General features: G+C 39.6%; 1 protein-coding gene across 2 annotated transcripts in view; it reads left to right on the top strand.

The window, feature by feature from the left end:
• TRIO (trio Rho guanine nucleotide exchange factor) overlaps positions 1–16,062 on the top strand; it is a 237,234-nt gene that overhangs the window by 213,887 nt on the left and 7,285 nt on the right. The window contains exons 38-50 of one of the 2 annotated variants that reach the window (XM_057428883.1): positions 884–1,032; positions 1,752–1,818; positions 3,148–3,251; positions 3,884–3,953; positions 5,740–5,829; positions 6,441–6,533; positions 7,165–7,215; positions 7,431–7,508; positions 8,362–8,553; positions 9,488–9,665; positions 10,497–11,266; positions 14,738–14,985; positions 15,799–15,937. In XM_057428883.1, coding sequence (XP_057284866.1) covers positions 884–1,032; positions 1,752–1,818; positions 3,148–3,251; positions 3,884–3,953; positions 5,740–5,829; positions 6,441–6,533; positions 7,165–7,215; positions 7,431–7,508; positions 8,362–8,553; positions 9,488–9,665; positions 10,497–11,266; positions 14,738–14,985; positions 15,799–15,937 — 2,229 coding nt within the window. Of the gene's footprint in view, positions 1–883; positions 1,033–1,751; positions 1,819–3,147; positions 3,252–3,883; positions 3,954–5,739; positions 5,830–6,440; positions 6,534–7,164; positions 7,216–7,430; positions 7,509–8,361; positions 8,554–9,487; positions 9,666–10,496; positions 11,267–14,737; positions 14,986–15,798; positions 15,938–16,062 lie in introns of those variants that run through there. The other variant, XM_057428884.1, reaches the window with a different exon arrangement.

The raw sequence follows: 16,062 nt of genomic DNA, 5'->3' as shown, positions 1-16,062 counted from the left end.
CTGGTTTTTGGGCCAGTCATATCATGATTGGGATTTTACTTTTTGTACAGGCAGAAAAAAGATTACAGCTGAACCCCACCCTGGTGAAGTAACTGGATCTTGCATTAAAGGCTGTATCACATGCAAGGAAAATGTGATACATAATAATAGCTTAACCCAAGATAATGGGCTTGAATTAAACAAGTTGAATAAACGCTTCATAGAAGCTTGCTCATATTATTTCTCCTGTGGCTTCTTCATCTGTTATACAAACAGAAATCCATGGAGGGTGCAAGGGAAAAAGTGTATCTGGCAGAAGAGACAAGGACTTTCCTAGGATCTGGACTGCCATGAAGCTCAAATGCAGCATTGAAAGTATAGAAACTATTTTCTTCACTAAGTCAGTATTTTGGTTAGTTAATGTGATAAACAAAATGTCTGACAAAGAATGCCACTTCCGTTGTGTTAAAAAATGCAAGATCCAAATAGTCTCCCTTAAAAATGTCCTATTGAAACTAGCTTCCATATGACAGAACTGAAGTATGACAAATATAATTTAATCCCTAGCAATAAGCACACATCTGTGTAGCTTCCACTACAGAAGGACGTAGATCTTGAACAGGATAGTCTGACTTTTACCCCTTGCTGCGCAGACCAGCTGAACTTCCTTGTTTTCTTGTGAAGGAAAGACTGACATAGCTCAAATGTGCTTCTACAAGATCAGGTTGTCTGTCATGGAAAGCCAAGCTGTTGGCTGGTTTCCTAGAAGCTTGAGACCTCCTTTGCCGAGATACATTACAATAATTGATCTCAAGTAGGTTCCCATACACTGCTGCATGTAAATGTGTCTCGTGAACAAAGGGGAAATAAATCAGTCTGATGTCTGTCTTGAACACCTTCTCAGGCCCTGGAGGACCGTCCGAGCTCCTTGTTGGTAGATCAAGGTGACAGCAGCAGTCCATCCTTCAACCCTTCAGATAACTCCCTTCTCTCCTCTTCATCACCCATAGATGAGATGGAAGAAAGGAAATCCAGCTCCTTAAAAAGACGACAGTAAGACCACATTTTCGCTTCATTTTTCACAACAATGCTTTGAAGAGAGAAAAGAACTATTTAAAAAATGTCCATTTTGAGCTAGCAGCAGAAGCTGTTAGTCTTGAAAGCAGTTAAGACTTGTGTTAGGTGTCAAGCATGTAGTTACATTATGCAAACAAACACTTTTTTCTCAAACATTAGTTGCAGTTTCAGTTTCCTGTGATTTTTAATCATACCTGTGACTTCTGTCACATGTCAGTCTCAGTCTTCTTCAGGAAGGATCCTTAAATGTTCAGAGAGCAATTTGGCTTCAAAAAGCTGGTCATTCCCCTTGTTCTGTTCCACCACACCCTTAATTTTTTTATGTGGTAGTAAACTGTTACCATAGTAGAACAAAAACATGCCTGGTTTCAAAATCGTTTAAATCTGTGGGTAGAAATAACACTTCATGCACTTAAGATTCTCCAGGCCAGAGATATAATAGCATTTTATTTTAAACAGTACTTAAATGTTTAATTTTAATGACACATGTAAGAAAACATCTGACTTTAGATAAACAGAACCAAGTCTGCTCCAGTTCCAAAGTCAAAGCAGCATCTTGCCTGGAAAGAATGTGCATTAACTCTTCTGCTTATCAAACGTATGTGACTGCAGATGTGAAAAAGTTGCCATTAATCCTCTTTAAGAATGTTTCATTTTTTTAACGAAATGCATTCACCATTTTCTTTCCATTGTAGCTATGTCTTACAGGAATTAGTGGAGACAGAGCGAGATTATGTACGAGATCTGGGTTATGTAGTTGAGGTATGATGTTTTTCATTCTGTTGATTTTATTTTTTCTAAATGTGGTACTGACCAGTTGGGTAGCTTGAACCTCACTTTTTCTTTTTTTCCCCTCAAAACAGGAAGAAACTGAAAATGTGAATATTTGCATTCAGAGTTTTTCCTCCTTGAGGCTTTTAATGTATTAGGAACACTGCATCAAATCTTATTCCCTTCTTTCTTCTGTTACTGTGTGCACCTTACTGTTCTTCTAAGGAGTAGAGTTCCTTGTCACTTAAGATCACTACCTCTGGCCTAACGGTATATTAGGCTGCATGGTTTTGTTTAGCACAGGTAAAATTAAAAAAAAAGCATTGAGGCTCAAAACAGAACCAACTATCCTGGATTTGGAAAACTTGCTTCCTCTCCTGCTGCTAGGCTTCTTTTAGATTTCCTAGTTTCTTCTTCTGTAAAATGAAATAACATCACACATCTCCCTTCAGTCTTCAGCTACCAACAAAATGCACGTGGAAGAGTAGAGAGAATGAGCATGACAGTAAATTTTCTGCCTAACAAGGTTCAACTCATAAACTCTGTTTTAGGAAAAGGAAGATTGGCATTGTGATAGTCTTATAGTATTTAAAGGGTGCATTAGAAGGCTATGAACAGATGTATTTTTGTAACTAACAAAATAATTCCTGGCAAAAATGCTAGACATCAAAACATAAACTCTGCAAACTAGTGAGGCAACTGTATATGCACAAGAAAAGAGAAGATGGGAATACAACAGAATGTAAAGGAAATTCATTGCAGCCAGAATGCTTGCAAATAGAATTGATGTTAAATTTTTTTGGTATTCAGTTTGCTCATACCGCAAGTAGTAGTCCATGAGGTGCAGTCCTGTATGCAGTGCAGCTGCTTGCTTTCTCAGCACACTTTGATGTAGGGTTATTGTGAATGACTGAAATAGGAAACACTGAGCAAAGGAGCGCAGAAGCCAGTTTGGTGGCTCTGACACTGACATGGTAACAACCTTCCCTGGCAAAACACTGCAGCTGCTTCAGACAAGAAGGGCTGGTGAAGCTTCCTCTATGCTTTGAGCCTGTTCAGGCAGGCTAAATTAGCTAGGGTGAATTGATCTTTCTAGCACTGGGCAGTGATGGGTAGGCAACCCCAAGCCAGTTTGTGATATTTTGTGTCTCTGCTCTATGTTATGCTATGTTACAAAACAGGTCTTTTGGTTTGTTTTTGTATCCCAAGCAAGCTGGTGTCATGAGCAGTTTGGACAGCTTCTGGGAAAAGGGGGATTAAAAGGTAACACGCTTTTTAAAAAGTTAAATGTTCACAGTGAATTTCTTTGGACTGTTGCAGGGTTATATGGCACTTATGAAGGAAGATGGCGTACCTGATGACATGAAAGGCAAAGACAAGATTGTATTTGGAAACATTCACCAGATTTATGACTGGCACAGAGAGTACGTATAAACTTGGAAGCCATCTGTTGAACAGTTCTACCTAAAAAATACTAGACTGACTTTAAGAAATCAGGGTTTTTTCCCTGAAATATTCAGATAGAAGGTAAATACAGTTGGTCTTCTGCTTTGAGTTATAGATACAAATGTTGGTATGAAGATTTGCTTTAAACAAGGATGCTTATATAAAGCAAGTGAGAATTAGATTCTCAATTGAGAATCTGTGGTATAGATTATATTATGTAGAAGTTTGTACATTATTTGAGGCTTTGTTTTCAAAAATGTTTTCATGAAGAATACAGGCTAAAGAATATGTTAGGGGTTAGGACAGCAATATGAGCACCTCAGGCATTCTGACTAGGAAGGAGAAAAGTTTCAATCAATAGATGAAATTAAAGAATTCTATTAATGAACACCATTTTTTCATCTTGGTATGGATTTAGTGTGTTCCTTTGGTAATCTATATTGAAATATTACACCATTAATATTGTCATTTTGGCCATACATTAATATCCAAAGCTGCTGCTAGGGGACGCAAAGTGGATCTTGCAGTAAGAGAACTTCGCCTTGCAATTAGTTACCTGTTGCTATAGTGTGTGCTATCAGAAACAAGTACTTATTCTATTTATGTTCAGCTTCTTTTTAGGAGAGTTGGAGAAGTGCCTTGAAGATCCAGAAAAACTGGGATCGCTGTTTGTTAAGCATGTAAGTGCAAACGCCACAGTAGTGGGTGAGATTCCTCCCTCTTCACCTGGGGAAGGAACTGGGAGTGTCAGAAATTCATGATGTTTAATTTTAGTGAAACAGAGGACCCTTTATAGCGTTATATGAGTCCCTGTTTTTCCACTTTTCATTTATTAAAAGGAATGACCACATGATACATGCAGATACTATAACACTTTGGAAGGGAATCGGGTGAACTAGTTGTCTAAAACCTAGATATCAAAATTGAGAATACATCAGACATGCCACTAATCAATCATTTTCGTGTCTCTGTGTATAAAAACAATTTAATATCTGTTTGAGATGAGGTCTCAAGGTACTCCAGATCAGGCAAGAGATCAGAAGGGAAACTTGCCTGCTATATATGATCATTTGCACAAGTGTACAAAGACTGAAGACAGACTGCATTAAAGCAAATTTAACAGGTTTCAGATTTTCCCTGTGGTCTGTGTTTGAAGTCGATACCAAAGTACCAAAAGAGCATAGAACCAAATATTAATGGAACAGTAACATTGGAAGCCTAATTCCTGGACTAATGATGAGGAATGAGCTGTTTCATTTCTGAGGGTTTATTAAAAAACAGGCACAAGGAGAAGGGAGAACTCTGGCACTGGTAAAATGGTAAACCTGGAGGAAGTAGCTCTCTCTGGTTTCGATTGCTGTTTTACTTTCTCCTGGTATATTTGCAACTGAGTTATCTTTGAAAGGCACCCTTACCACTCCAGATGGAAAGGCAAGCTGTGATGCTATTACAACATCCTCTAGCAAAACCCTGACTATCAGCTAGAACATGACAATTTAGTTCCTGCTCTTAATCCATGTTCTGTGTCCTTTTCAGTCTCCATCTACTTCTTCCTTTTTTGCTTTCCATTTGTCTTTCACTGGTCAGTACTCCATAGGTCTCTGAGCACCAAAGCCTCTAACAGCAAACATGGTTTTTGCGTGACATGGTTTCGTGTGAGGTGTCCCTGCCCATGGCAGGGGAGTTGGAACTGGATGATCTTAAGGTCCTCTCCAACCCTAACTATTCTATGATTCTATAAACCAATCCTAGCAAAACAGCAAGAAAGATTTTTAGAGTAGGTAATAGGCACATCTGGCATGTCTGTGTTTCTTAACCAGTGAGGTCAGTAATCAAGAATGAATCTTAAAAGCTGAGGTTATGCTCTCTCCTTTTTCTTTGTTGCTTTGGCATTAAAATCACGTGCACAAAATATAGAATCAAAGTTTAAAAATGCTAGTGCCACCATTTCCAGGCTACGTTACCTACATCCCCACTCAAACTCCAGTAGGACAGCTAATACTAACTACAAAACTTGAGAGGTTTCTCCTAACTACTCTGTACAGCTAAACAGGAAGGGGTCATTATTCTAATATATCAGAATAATAATCATATTATTTAAATTAAATAAAAATATTCTATTTCAAATGCTCCATCCATTGCTTTTGCTAGAAGAAAACAATTTTCATATTTAATTTTATTGTGGGACCTGCTGAGCTGTCATCTCTCAACACCTGTTGTTCAGGAGTATTTATAGCTGTGGCAATTTTTCACTTGTGTTGCCTTTCTAAAATCGTAATGATATTCCCAAATAAATGAGTTTTAAATCTGTAGTTTCTGCATATGTAGCTGCTTCTTGTCCTCAAAAGGACCTTTTTAAGTTCATGCTTCTGAACAGCTGTACTTCTTAAAATAATACTCCATTTCAATCTGGCATGATTTTTGTTCTTGATGATAATGTATCACTCTGTATCTTTGTTCCTTTAGGAGAGAAGGTTGCACATGTACATAGTTTACTGCCAAAACAAACCAAAGTCTGAGCACATTGTCTCAGAATACATTGATACGTTTTTTGAGGTAAGTTCCTGAGAGAGAACATATGTAAGGTGGAGGGTGTGTACAAATCATAAGTGTTACCAGATCTGTTGACCAAAACAGAAACAACCAAAGAAAAAAGGCAGTGCAAATCATTGTTCCTGTTTTAAATTATAAATCCCTGCCATTTCTGTTCTGATTTCTCGAGTCTGATACAGATGGGTTAATCTCTACCTGCTAGAGATGGGTTCATCTCTACAGGAAGAAACTAAAGTTAGGTAGAAGATACTTATCAGTAGTCTCACCTTTACAAGCCCTAGCCCAGGCAGTTCACGGTGGTAATTCTGGACAAGCAAAGATTACTGTCAAAAATAGACTATATTAAAACCTGTGACTGAAAAATCACGTTTCACCATAGTTTTTCACAAAAGACATGGAAGGTGCTTGGAAAGGGGAATACTTTGGAAACAAAGCTGATACAGATAAGGAGAAGGACTGCAGCTTTTGCTAGCTGAAGATTAAATTCTGCTCTGAGTTTTGCCAGTTTCTTCTGTCAGCCATTAATAGTGATATATCCTGCTGTGTTTCTGTCTCAACAAAACAAAGTTGTTTCTAACTGAACAAACAAAACATGTTTGTTTTGCAACCCTCAGGATCTAAAGCAGCGCCTGGGCCACAGACTTCAGCTCACGGACTTGCTAATAAAACCTGTGCAGAGAATTATGAAATACCAGCTGTTACTAAAGGTAAAGTGATGTTGAGGTGAATGATTTAATATATGTGTTAACAGATATGCTTTCTTTTTTAAATATTGCTGATGTTTTTCCACCTTCCTGCAGACCCCAGATTTGTAAGCAATGTCATGTGATTATTTTATATTTAAATGTAAAAAATGCAGTCAACAGCTTGGGCAGACTTTTGCTTTTTTTTTTTTTTAACTGTTAAAAGACCAATGACCTCAAGCCAGTGACATGGAAGTGTTTAGAATTTGTACCAATGTCATATGAAGGGGAGAGGGACCTCCCAGCTGTTTTCAGATGTAAATATGATATGAGTTGTTGGGGTTCATCCCAACTTTTCCATCTACTTCTGCAACCATTTTAATGTCATGTAGATGCTTACTGGAGAGCAATCCTGTATATCAGAGGTCATTGCTTTAGCACATTGTTGTATGAGATAAATCAAAACAGTGAATAAATCTCAAAAAATAGCAAAAAACAGCAAGAAACTTTAAAAAGAAAATATTTCTTTTTGTCTTCTGCAGACTGTCATTCTCTGACAGAAGATAGCAAATTCAGATTTTCTAAGCTTTCTCTCTTCTGATTAATGAGAAAAGTGCTCATATTATTGTTTGTTCATTTGTTTTTCCTTTTTCAGGACTTCCTCAAGTATTCTAAAAAAGCTAATCTTGACACAACAGAACTAGAGGTACTTTTGACATATTTTCTGTTAGTGATTTGAATACTCTACTTTGAACTTCTCTTGTTTTGACAGTCACTTTCCTTTCCGATCTTCTTGAGAATGTGATTCTAAGTGTTTACTTTTCACATTTCTCTTCTAAAGCAACCATAGCAAATGAAACTATTTTATGCTGCTAACTCATTTGGAAAATAAAGTTTTGACTTTTTATTTGTCTTGAACAGAGAGCTGTAGAGGTCATGTGTATAGTACCAAAACGGTGTAATGACATGATGAATGTTGGCCGCCTGCAAGGATTTGATGTAAGTTGGCTAGGATTTTGCTTTGAGTTCTTGTCAGGTTCTTCAGAAATTATTGATTACTGTTGTTGGGAGAAGTGAAATAGGATGCTCCATCACTATCTGGTTACCTGGGGCAAAAAGCAGTAAGCAAACAATCAAGTCTTAGCCCTGCCAGGAACTTTTCCTGGGAAACTTTACCTGTTGTGTCAGTTACACTAGGTAAGTCCCTCTACAAAATCTAGCATTACCGTTCCCTTATTGACTAATGACTTGCAAAATAGTGAAGTAATCAGTTACCAGTAAGTGAGCAGACCAGACTTCAGTGATGTAGACAAAGGAGGAGTTACTAAGGTCAGTAAAGCACCTGAGGCAACTGTAGCCTTTCTCCTTGTTTTGCCAAGTCTAGAAGAGATGGAAATTAGCTGTCAAAGCAGTATGCATCAGCCAGACTATAGTCACATGTTCTAGTTTCAAAGCCCTTTCTGCTCTGTGATGCAAGTATGAACTTGAATTCTTCCTTTTTTCGGCACCCTGGAAGACACTGGAAGAACATAGGAGTTACTGTGGGAGTTGTTGAGAAAAGAGAGATGAAAGCCTTAGTGTTACAAGCCTCCAACTGCAGTTTGAATTGGAAAGGGTAGAGTGGTGAAGTGGATTTTTTTTTTCCTTGATGATGGATTTTTTTTTTTTTCTGAGGAAGGGCACAAGAATATCTTGTGGTAGGAGGAGCAATTGAATATGTAATGGTCAGTAACACTCAAGAAATTGGGAAATGTACAAAGCCATTTCAGCATGAGCATCTACTCAAAAAGGTTGGTTGGGGAAAGAAATTAAGAACTGCACTAAATGTGTTTCTGGTTGCCTCTGTGTTTAGGGTAAAATTGTAGCCCAGGGTAAGCTCCTGCTCCAGGACACATTCTTGGTTACAGACCAGGACACAGGACTTCTGCCACGCTGCAAGGAGAGACGGGTCTTCCTGTTTGAGCAGATTGTCATTTTCAGTGAGCTGCTGGATAAAAAGAAAGGTTTCTCCATGCCCGGATTCTTGTTTAAAAACAGTATCAAGGTAACTGTTGTGTGTGAGTCTTTTTGTCCTCTGCACAAACTCCACTAAGGGAACACTGGTTCAGTGAGATGTCACTAGTGACATCTAGATGTGCAATCATAAAGCACAGAGAGGTGTCCATCATTTCTTGAAATTATATCCTACCGAATTTGTGCTCACTCTGATGATAAATGGAAGTCTTTGGATCCCAGTATTCTGATGCTTCCCAGGTGAAGCATACCAAAACAGATATTCCTGTACAAAGCTGGACAAGCTTTCACAGAGAGTTTAGTCTCCAGCTCTGTGCTGTATATACACCACATTGCAAAGTCATCGCAAATAAAGATAACTCTTTACATATTCCTTCTTTTGAGTTTTGGCTGAAATTGGTCCAAATGTGTACGTAACATAAGTAGTGTTACCTTCTTAGACATGTCAGTTCTTCCTCAAACAAAAAGCATTTACCTCCACCTCAAGCTTTCCCTGAAACAAAGACTAGTAGTACTAGGGCCAATCAGCCCTCCTCATGAAGTGTTTTGGGTGGACTGTGCTTCTCTTAATTCACCTCAGTGCTACTGCTGCCAGCTGAGCACCCTGTTTAGTGCTGGCTGAACAGCCTGTTCAAGGCATTGCTGTATCTGCAGTAGAAACCTTTGGCATGGGCCAGTGGTAAAGCTCCATAGCAAATTCAGCATTTTAAATAACACATAGAGAGAGCGAAAGACAGTGAAGAACATTGGGCCATAGTGACCTGATGAAGATTGTTCAGGAATAGTGTTTCAGTAAGATGTACACTAACCCTTAGTTTAATGTAATCCTTCATTTCATGGTATTATTTTACTGAAAGAAAAGAGTAGTTGCCATTTGAAGATCTGACTCTGAGCTCATAAGTATGATATTGTAGAGGTATGTTTCTCATGAAATACATGAAGTAAATTCTTTTTTTTCCATGAAGGTGAGTTGCCTTTCCCTGGAGGAAAATGTGGACAGCGATCCATGTAAATTTGCACTAACATCAAGAATGGGCGATGTCACGGAGACCTTTATTTTGCATTCTGCTAGTCCAGGAGTCCGCCAGTTATGGATCCATGAAATTAACCAAATTTTGGAAAACCAGCGCAACTTTTTAAATGGTAAATGCTTTCTTTTCACCAAAAGTTCATAATTGAACGACTTTTCTCTCATCTGTTATTTCTTGGCTTTGGAATGTTTCACAAGTTTCCTTTTTCCTGAGCTAATACAGAACAGTTGGGGGATATGGGCTGCATTTCTGCTTTGGAACAGATGATAGCATTTATTATAAGAATGGTAGTCTGCATTTACATGGTGTTCTCTTGGAGAAATTTTCCGAATGTTTTGTAGGAGTGAGTCAAGATTGGCATCATCCATTGAGGTGGAGAGCTTGTGTGCTTCTTTTAAGCAAATACAAGCCTTTAAAGGCTAAACCCAAGTGGAATTTTAAGCATCTAGTCTGAATGTTTTGTTTGTGTTATTTTGGTATCCATTGTTGTGTCATACTGTGGCAACAACATTCAGATTCTGTGGGAGAAAAGTAGAAGATGATCATGTCTGCTGTGATACCAGAAGTTTCTTGCTGTATTTTTGTATCCATCAGTTGTTGCCCCAATGTAGATTTTTTTAAAGAGTTGTAATGGGTGGAACAACAAGCTGAGAATTTGGAGTCACACCTTTTTTTTCCCAACTTAGCTGCTGACTGACAATGTGATCCTAGAGGAAGACATTTCTCCCTGGTTTCAGATTTTTTACCTTTAAAAGAACAGGTCATGAAGGTTGTGATGTAGAAAAGTGACTTGAGGTCTGTGGCATGACCAGCATTGCTAAGGAAATTTGTCTTGGTTTAACAGCACTCCCCTTCTGCCAGTAAACATGTCTGTTTTAAACTGTTCCTGTTCCCTTTCCTGCCCTTCTTTCCCTGATCACGTTCCCTCCCACCCCCACTGCAGCCTTGACATCCCCAATCGAGTACCAGAGGAACCACAGCAGTGGTGGAGGTGGCAGCGGCGGCAGCAGTGCTAACAGCAGCGGCCCCAGCAGCTGTAGTGGCATCCCCAGCTCCAGCCGTAGCCGGCCATCCCGGATCCCCCAGCCTGTCAGACACCATTCCCCAGTCCTGGTCTCCTCTGCAGCCTCGGCCCAAGCAGAGGCAGACAAGATGTCAGGTATGTCCATTCACAATCTCTCCCTGCCACACTACAACACCTCCTTAGAAACTGGTCTGAGCCAGCCAGACAGGCACCCTCCCCATGCAGAACTGGATGGTCCTCAGAAAGACGCTGAGCAGATTCCCAAGATGAAAGTTATTGAAAGTTCCAGGAAGACAGCGGGAAACATTTCTGGCTCATCTGACGGAGCCCAGAAAGACTTACGTGGAAGCTCAGAGGACAGTCGATCAAGAAACAGCATAGGATCACTGACGCTTGGGAAGCCAAGGCCAGGAGCCATCTCACCAATGAACTCTCCTCTCTCCACGACTTTCCCTTCTCCTTTTGGCAAAGAAACCTTTCCACCCAGCAGCCCCCTGCAGAAGGGCTCCTTTTGGAGCTCCATCCCAGCATCCCCTGCCAGCCGCCCTGGCTCCTTCACTTTCCCTGGGGACAATGACTCCCTCCAGCGGCAGGTTCACCGCCACTCTTCACACAGCAAGGACACAGACCGCATGAGCACATGCTCCTCGACCAGCGAGCAGTCAGTTCACTCCACCCAGAGTAATGGGGTAAGAGCGGAGCACCTCTGTCCTGCAAGCTCTTCTAAAACCTTCCCGTGCTTTCTGTGCGTTACCATCACTCTCCGTACTAACTTCTGGCTCTCCGGTGCTGTACTACTCTGAAATAATCAACTGCTTGAATATCTTCTGCACATTAAAAGAACAAAATTGTCTACCTCTCTGTGTATGTATACATACAAACGTGGGTATGTACACAGACACAAAAGCGACTGCTAACAATAGATGCAATTTCTGCCTCTGCTGAAAACATAGATCACTAGGCTGATACTTTACTAACTTGCTCTCCTTGCTTTTTTTGTCTCTAATTTGAAGGCACATAATTAACATGCTGAAGCGTGGCAGCCAGAGCACTTTGGGGTATGCATTGCGGCCAGCGCTTAAATCTGACTTCAGGATTTTGGCAGATTGCCTTGGGGCTTTTTTCCCTTTCACGCACAAATCCGCCACCATTGTCCTGTTGACTTTTAACTTCGTGGAGACATCTACAGTACGTTCCCTGGGCTGCTTGGTTTTATTTTTCATATTTTTATTTCCCCCACCCCTCCTCAGCCTTAGCTGATGTGCAACATTCTCTTTTTAAGTCCTGTGTTGGATCAAGGAAGCTTCCCGCAAACCACTCAAAATAGGCCAACAAAACTTAGCTAAAATAATCCTCCTTCTACTACAACCAAAACAAATAGTGGCTCCACTGTTCTGCATTGTAAGAAGAACTGGTTTAGGGCATCTGGAGTTTCAATCTTTAGTATGCACTTGGTGCGTTTGTGTGGACAGCTGGCGTGTCAACAGAATCCACATTCTCTGTAATAACGTCCACCAGGAAGAGCAACACAGCAATCACAAGGGCAAGTGCAACTATAAAGCAAAATTTTCAGGGCACTTGCCGTGGATGGGGTAGGCAGGCTATGGTGCCATTCCCTTTAAACTCACATTTGATTGTTCTCTCACTAAGTGTTGTGTTCAGGAATGTTTGTTCTTCCACTCTCTCACCAATAGTATGCAGTACCAATTTTGCAAATCACCTAACTTGCCAGACCTTTTGTAAATGCATGCATTTCTCTGTAGAACTGTCTAACACAGAGAGCTTTCTTGACTTCTTAGTTCTTACACTTTTATAACAGCTACAGAAAAAAAAAATTATGCTTTGCATATAACGTATTTTTTATCCTGATCTTTCTTCAGCTTTTGATTTGATTTAGCTCTGTCCGGTGTTTATCCTCAGTCTAGTAAAATGTGATGATATAATATCTGGGGTAACCTGAATATTTTGCAGTTACTGCACAGTACGTAGTATCAAGATGGTGATGCTTTTTATATTCAGAGAAGTCTTGCATAGTATTAACTGATGTCATCCCATTAAAAAAAAGAGAGAGGGAGAGACAGGATGGCACTGCATGCCTTCTGCTTCATAGCTATGTTTCTTTTAGTTTGATGATTGAGGTGGGTCATAATTCTTCACGTATAACCTCATTTCTATGCCATGCTTTAGCAGGATTTCATACCACATTCAACAAGACAGGCAAAATGGGTTCTGAGGTTTTATTTTGACTTAACCATTTGTATATGTGTATTTACATGCACATATGGTTGAGGTTGGTTGCTTAGGATAAGTAACTTCTAAGAAGAAGAAAAAGGAACTGATTTTGCTAGTGTTTCAGGAATATGGGAGGGATATTTTTAGATTTTGGTTCCAAATACTCTAATCCCATAATTGAGGTCAGTGATGACCAGCAGAACTTGCAGCAGAAAAACATAAACTAATTACTTCCTTGCAAGGCAAACAGAAAGGCTATCTTTCTGTGGTGAGAATAAATTCACATATAAGCACATTCACAAGAACATTTGACATTTAGTAGTTACCAAACACTTGTTTATTTAACAGATTTTGCTCTCCTTGTTGAAAATAAGAAATATCCAGAGTTTAATATGACCCTTCAAGACTTAACTATTAAAAAGAAGTGTTATGTGACAGGAAGGTCAGTCCTGCAGTTATACAAATTCTGCTGCATGCTAAATCTAAAAGAATGAGTTTCAAGAAAAGCAGCTTTCTCTGAATAGAGTTGTAGCTAAAAGAATCTAGCAAGTTATAACCTTAATTTAAACAATGACTGAAAATGAGACTGGCTTTTTGGTTCTACAGTTCCTGGTTTGCCTTGAGTCATGGAAGGGGCTTGCTGACACAAAAGACCATGCAGAAAGTCTTGTAAGCCAGACAGAGTGAGTTTTCTCACTGGAAATACAGCATCTGGAATTGACATAAATACCCTTTAGTAAAAATACAATTCAGGATGAGATCTTTCACTCTGTGGTAGCATTTGCTTCATCATCCCAACAGCGGAAAAAAGACAGGATAGACTTGAATCACCCACTTGAATAAAATAGTCTAGCTAAAATAAAATGTACAGACTCGCTGGAAACCCAAGCATCAATGTACTGAGTATGCTATGAATGAATATTCTGAGACTGTTGCTTTCCAAATGTCTTGGTTTCTCAGCCAAAGCACATGAGCCAAAGCTCATGGGGAAGCACAGGCACTGAGAGATGGAGTGGCCTGTTCAAGGCCATTAGCAGATTGGAAGAGAACTTGGTTTTCAGGGTTCCCAGTCTACCATGCTGTCCACTGACTCCTGCTGCATCTCCTCAATCTTGAGGGGAGAAATATTTGATAGTTTTGAGAATTCTGTATTTAATCCTCTGTGCCAGGCTTTCCACTCACTACTAGCACGTGTGTGGTGCTAACATGTGGTTATGTTATGTAAGTGATAGTAGTTTCCAGCTACAGCTGGGTACTGATACCCATCTTCAATTCAGCTACTACTAGGCAGTAGTGAGCCCTCATTAGCAGTGATCTGACACAGTTTTAAATAAGAACAAAGACAAAAGACAGGTGCATGCACACATACATATCTCATGCCACATCATTAATAGGCCATCCATTTTGGTTTTAAATCCTTTCAGGAAGGAAATAACTTTAGGAATAGGTGCTAGGAAAGGCTAGGTGTATTTTTTGTCATTGGAATTTACAGTGTTTATGAGGTAATGACTATGATTTTGAAGCTGCACCTCTAAGACCATGAAAAACTGTCCTACATTCTGTGCTATAGTTTTGTTGCCTGATAAAGATGTGAGGTTTGGTGCCTGATCTTGAAAGGAAGAGATCTATGCATCGCAGTTGAGATCTATGTATAAACTGACTCACGGTTAAAGGAAGTAATCCTGAGTAAAAGCAAATGCAGCAGCTGTACATGAAGGTATTCAAAGTTCAAACTAATTTGCACAAGATAAATAGATGGAGGAGGCTTTAAAAGAGAAATCACAAATCTTTTCTTTGACTACAGCTTGTTATGTGGACTATGCAGGTAATGTAGCAGGCCAAGAACAGCATGTCTTCTCCATGAACTTTAAATTTGATTCTTTTCTTTTCCCCCTCTCTTTCTTTATGGTTCCAATTGACACTTGAAGAGTGAAAGTAGCAGCAGTAGCAATATCTCCACCATGCTGGTGACACACGATTACACGGCAGTGAAGGAGGATGAGATAAATGTCTACCAAGGAGAGGTCGTGCAGATTCTAGCCAGCAACCAACAGAACATGTTTTTGGTGTTCAGAGCCGCCACTGATCAGTGCCCTGCAGCCGAGGGCTGGATTCCCGGCTATGTCTTGGGGCATACCAGTGCAGTCATCATTGACAACCCTGATGGAACCATCAAGTGAGTGCCTGGGTGTGTGGAGAAAGGGCGGGAGAAGAAAAACTTCCCATTCAGACAAGGCTTTGAACCTTTTAAGTCAAAAGTTGATGTGATCTTTGAGAAATAAATGAACATCAAGCAGAATGAGTACTTGAGAGGTCCCTTAGCGAACTTCAAATACAGGCAAGTAAGAAAGGGCCCAGAAGCACATGATCTTTATGAAAAAGCTGTAGTAGTGCAGTCTTCTAGGAAAAGATGGTGAAAGAATACATGATCTAAGAGCAGCAAATTTTTCTGGTTTGTTTAATAGAATGAGTTATTAGGCTAGACACCTTTGTTTAGGAAGACAGTCAGGGCATGTTTGTTCCAAGTGAAATGAATTTTAGAGTTCCTAGATCTCTGCTTTGAGCTACAAATCTATTGAAAATGACAGGTGGTGCTAGAAAGATCTCTCAGATCTGCAATGGGAGAAACTATGTCAGAGTTCTTAGCACTTAAGTTTTATATAAAGGGATTTCATACTGATCATTGCTTAGTTTGATTGAGTTTGTATTTTCACACAGAAAGTTTACCATTTGAGCAAGAAATGGTATTTCTTGGCAAGAGTTCAGTATTTCAAGAAATACTGAACTACAGGCTAATCTTCCTAGCTTGCTTACAATTTTAACTATGGGTTGCATGTCTTACAGAATAATTCATGTATTCCATTTCAATATACTTAAAGACAGCGAGGTAACATTTTGACATACTTTTCCAATTCCATTTGAAACTAGAGAGTATAGCACATAAACTAGAGTTGAAAAAAATCATAAAAGTTTAATATTTTGTATTCAGGAAGTCAACGTCTTGGCACACAGCACTCCGTTTAAGGAAGAAATCTGAGAAAAAAGATAAAGACGGCAAAAGGGAAGGCAAGCTAGAAAACGGTTACCGCAAATCCCGAGAAGGACTTGCCAACAAGGTTTCTGTAAAGGTAAGTCTTATAAAAATGTAGTCATTTCCAAAAGAAGTTGTGTTGGGATATCTTTAGAAGTAGCTTCTGTCAGAATTTCCCATGAAGGAGCTGTAGGCAACAGTGGTTTGGAAACAGGAAGATAG

This window comes from Pezoporus wallicus, unplaced genomic scaffold (genome assembly GCF_028554395.1).
Source record: "Pezoporus wallicus isolate ANWC-B61680 ecotype Strahan unplaced genomic scaffold, APGP_CSIRO_Pwel_v1 contig_6658, whole genome shotgun sequence".
In the NCBI taxonomy this organism is placed as follows: Eukaryota; Metazoa; Chordata; class Aves; order Psittaciformes; family Psittacidae; genus Pezoporus; species Pezoporus wallicus.
Note: the sequence above shows the minus strand (reverse complement) of the source record. Positions and strands in the feature narration are given on the sequence as shown.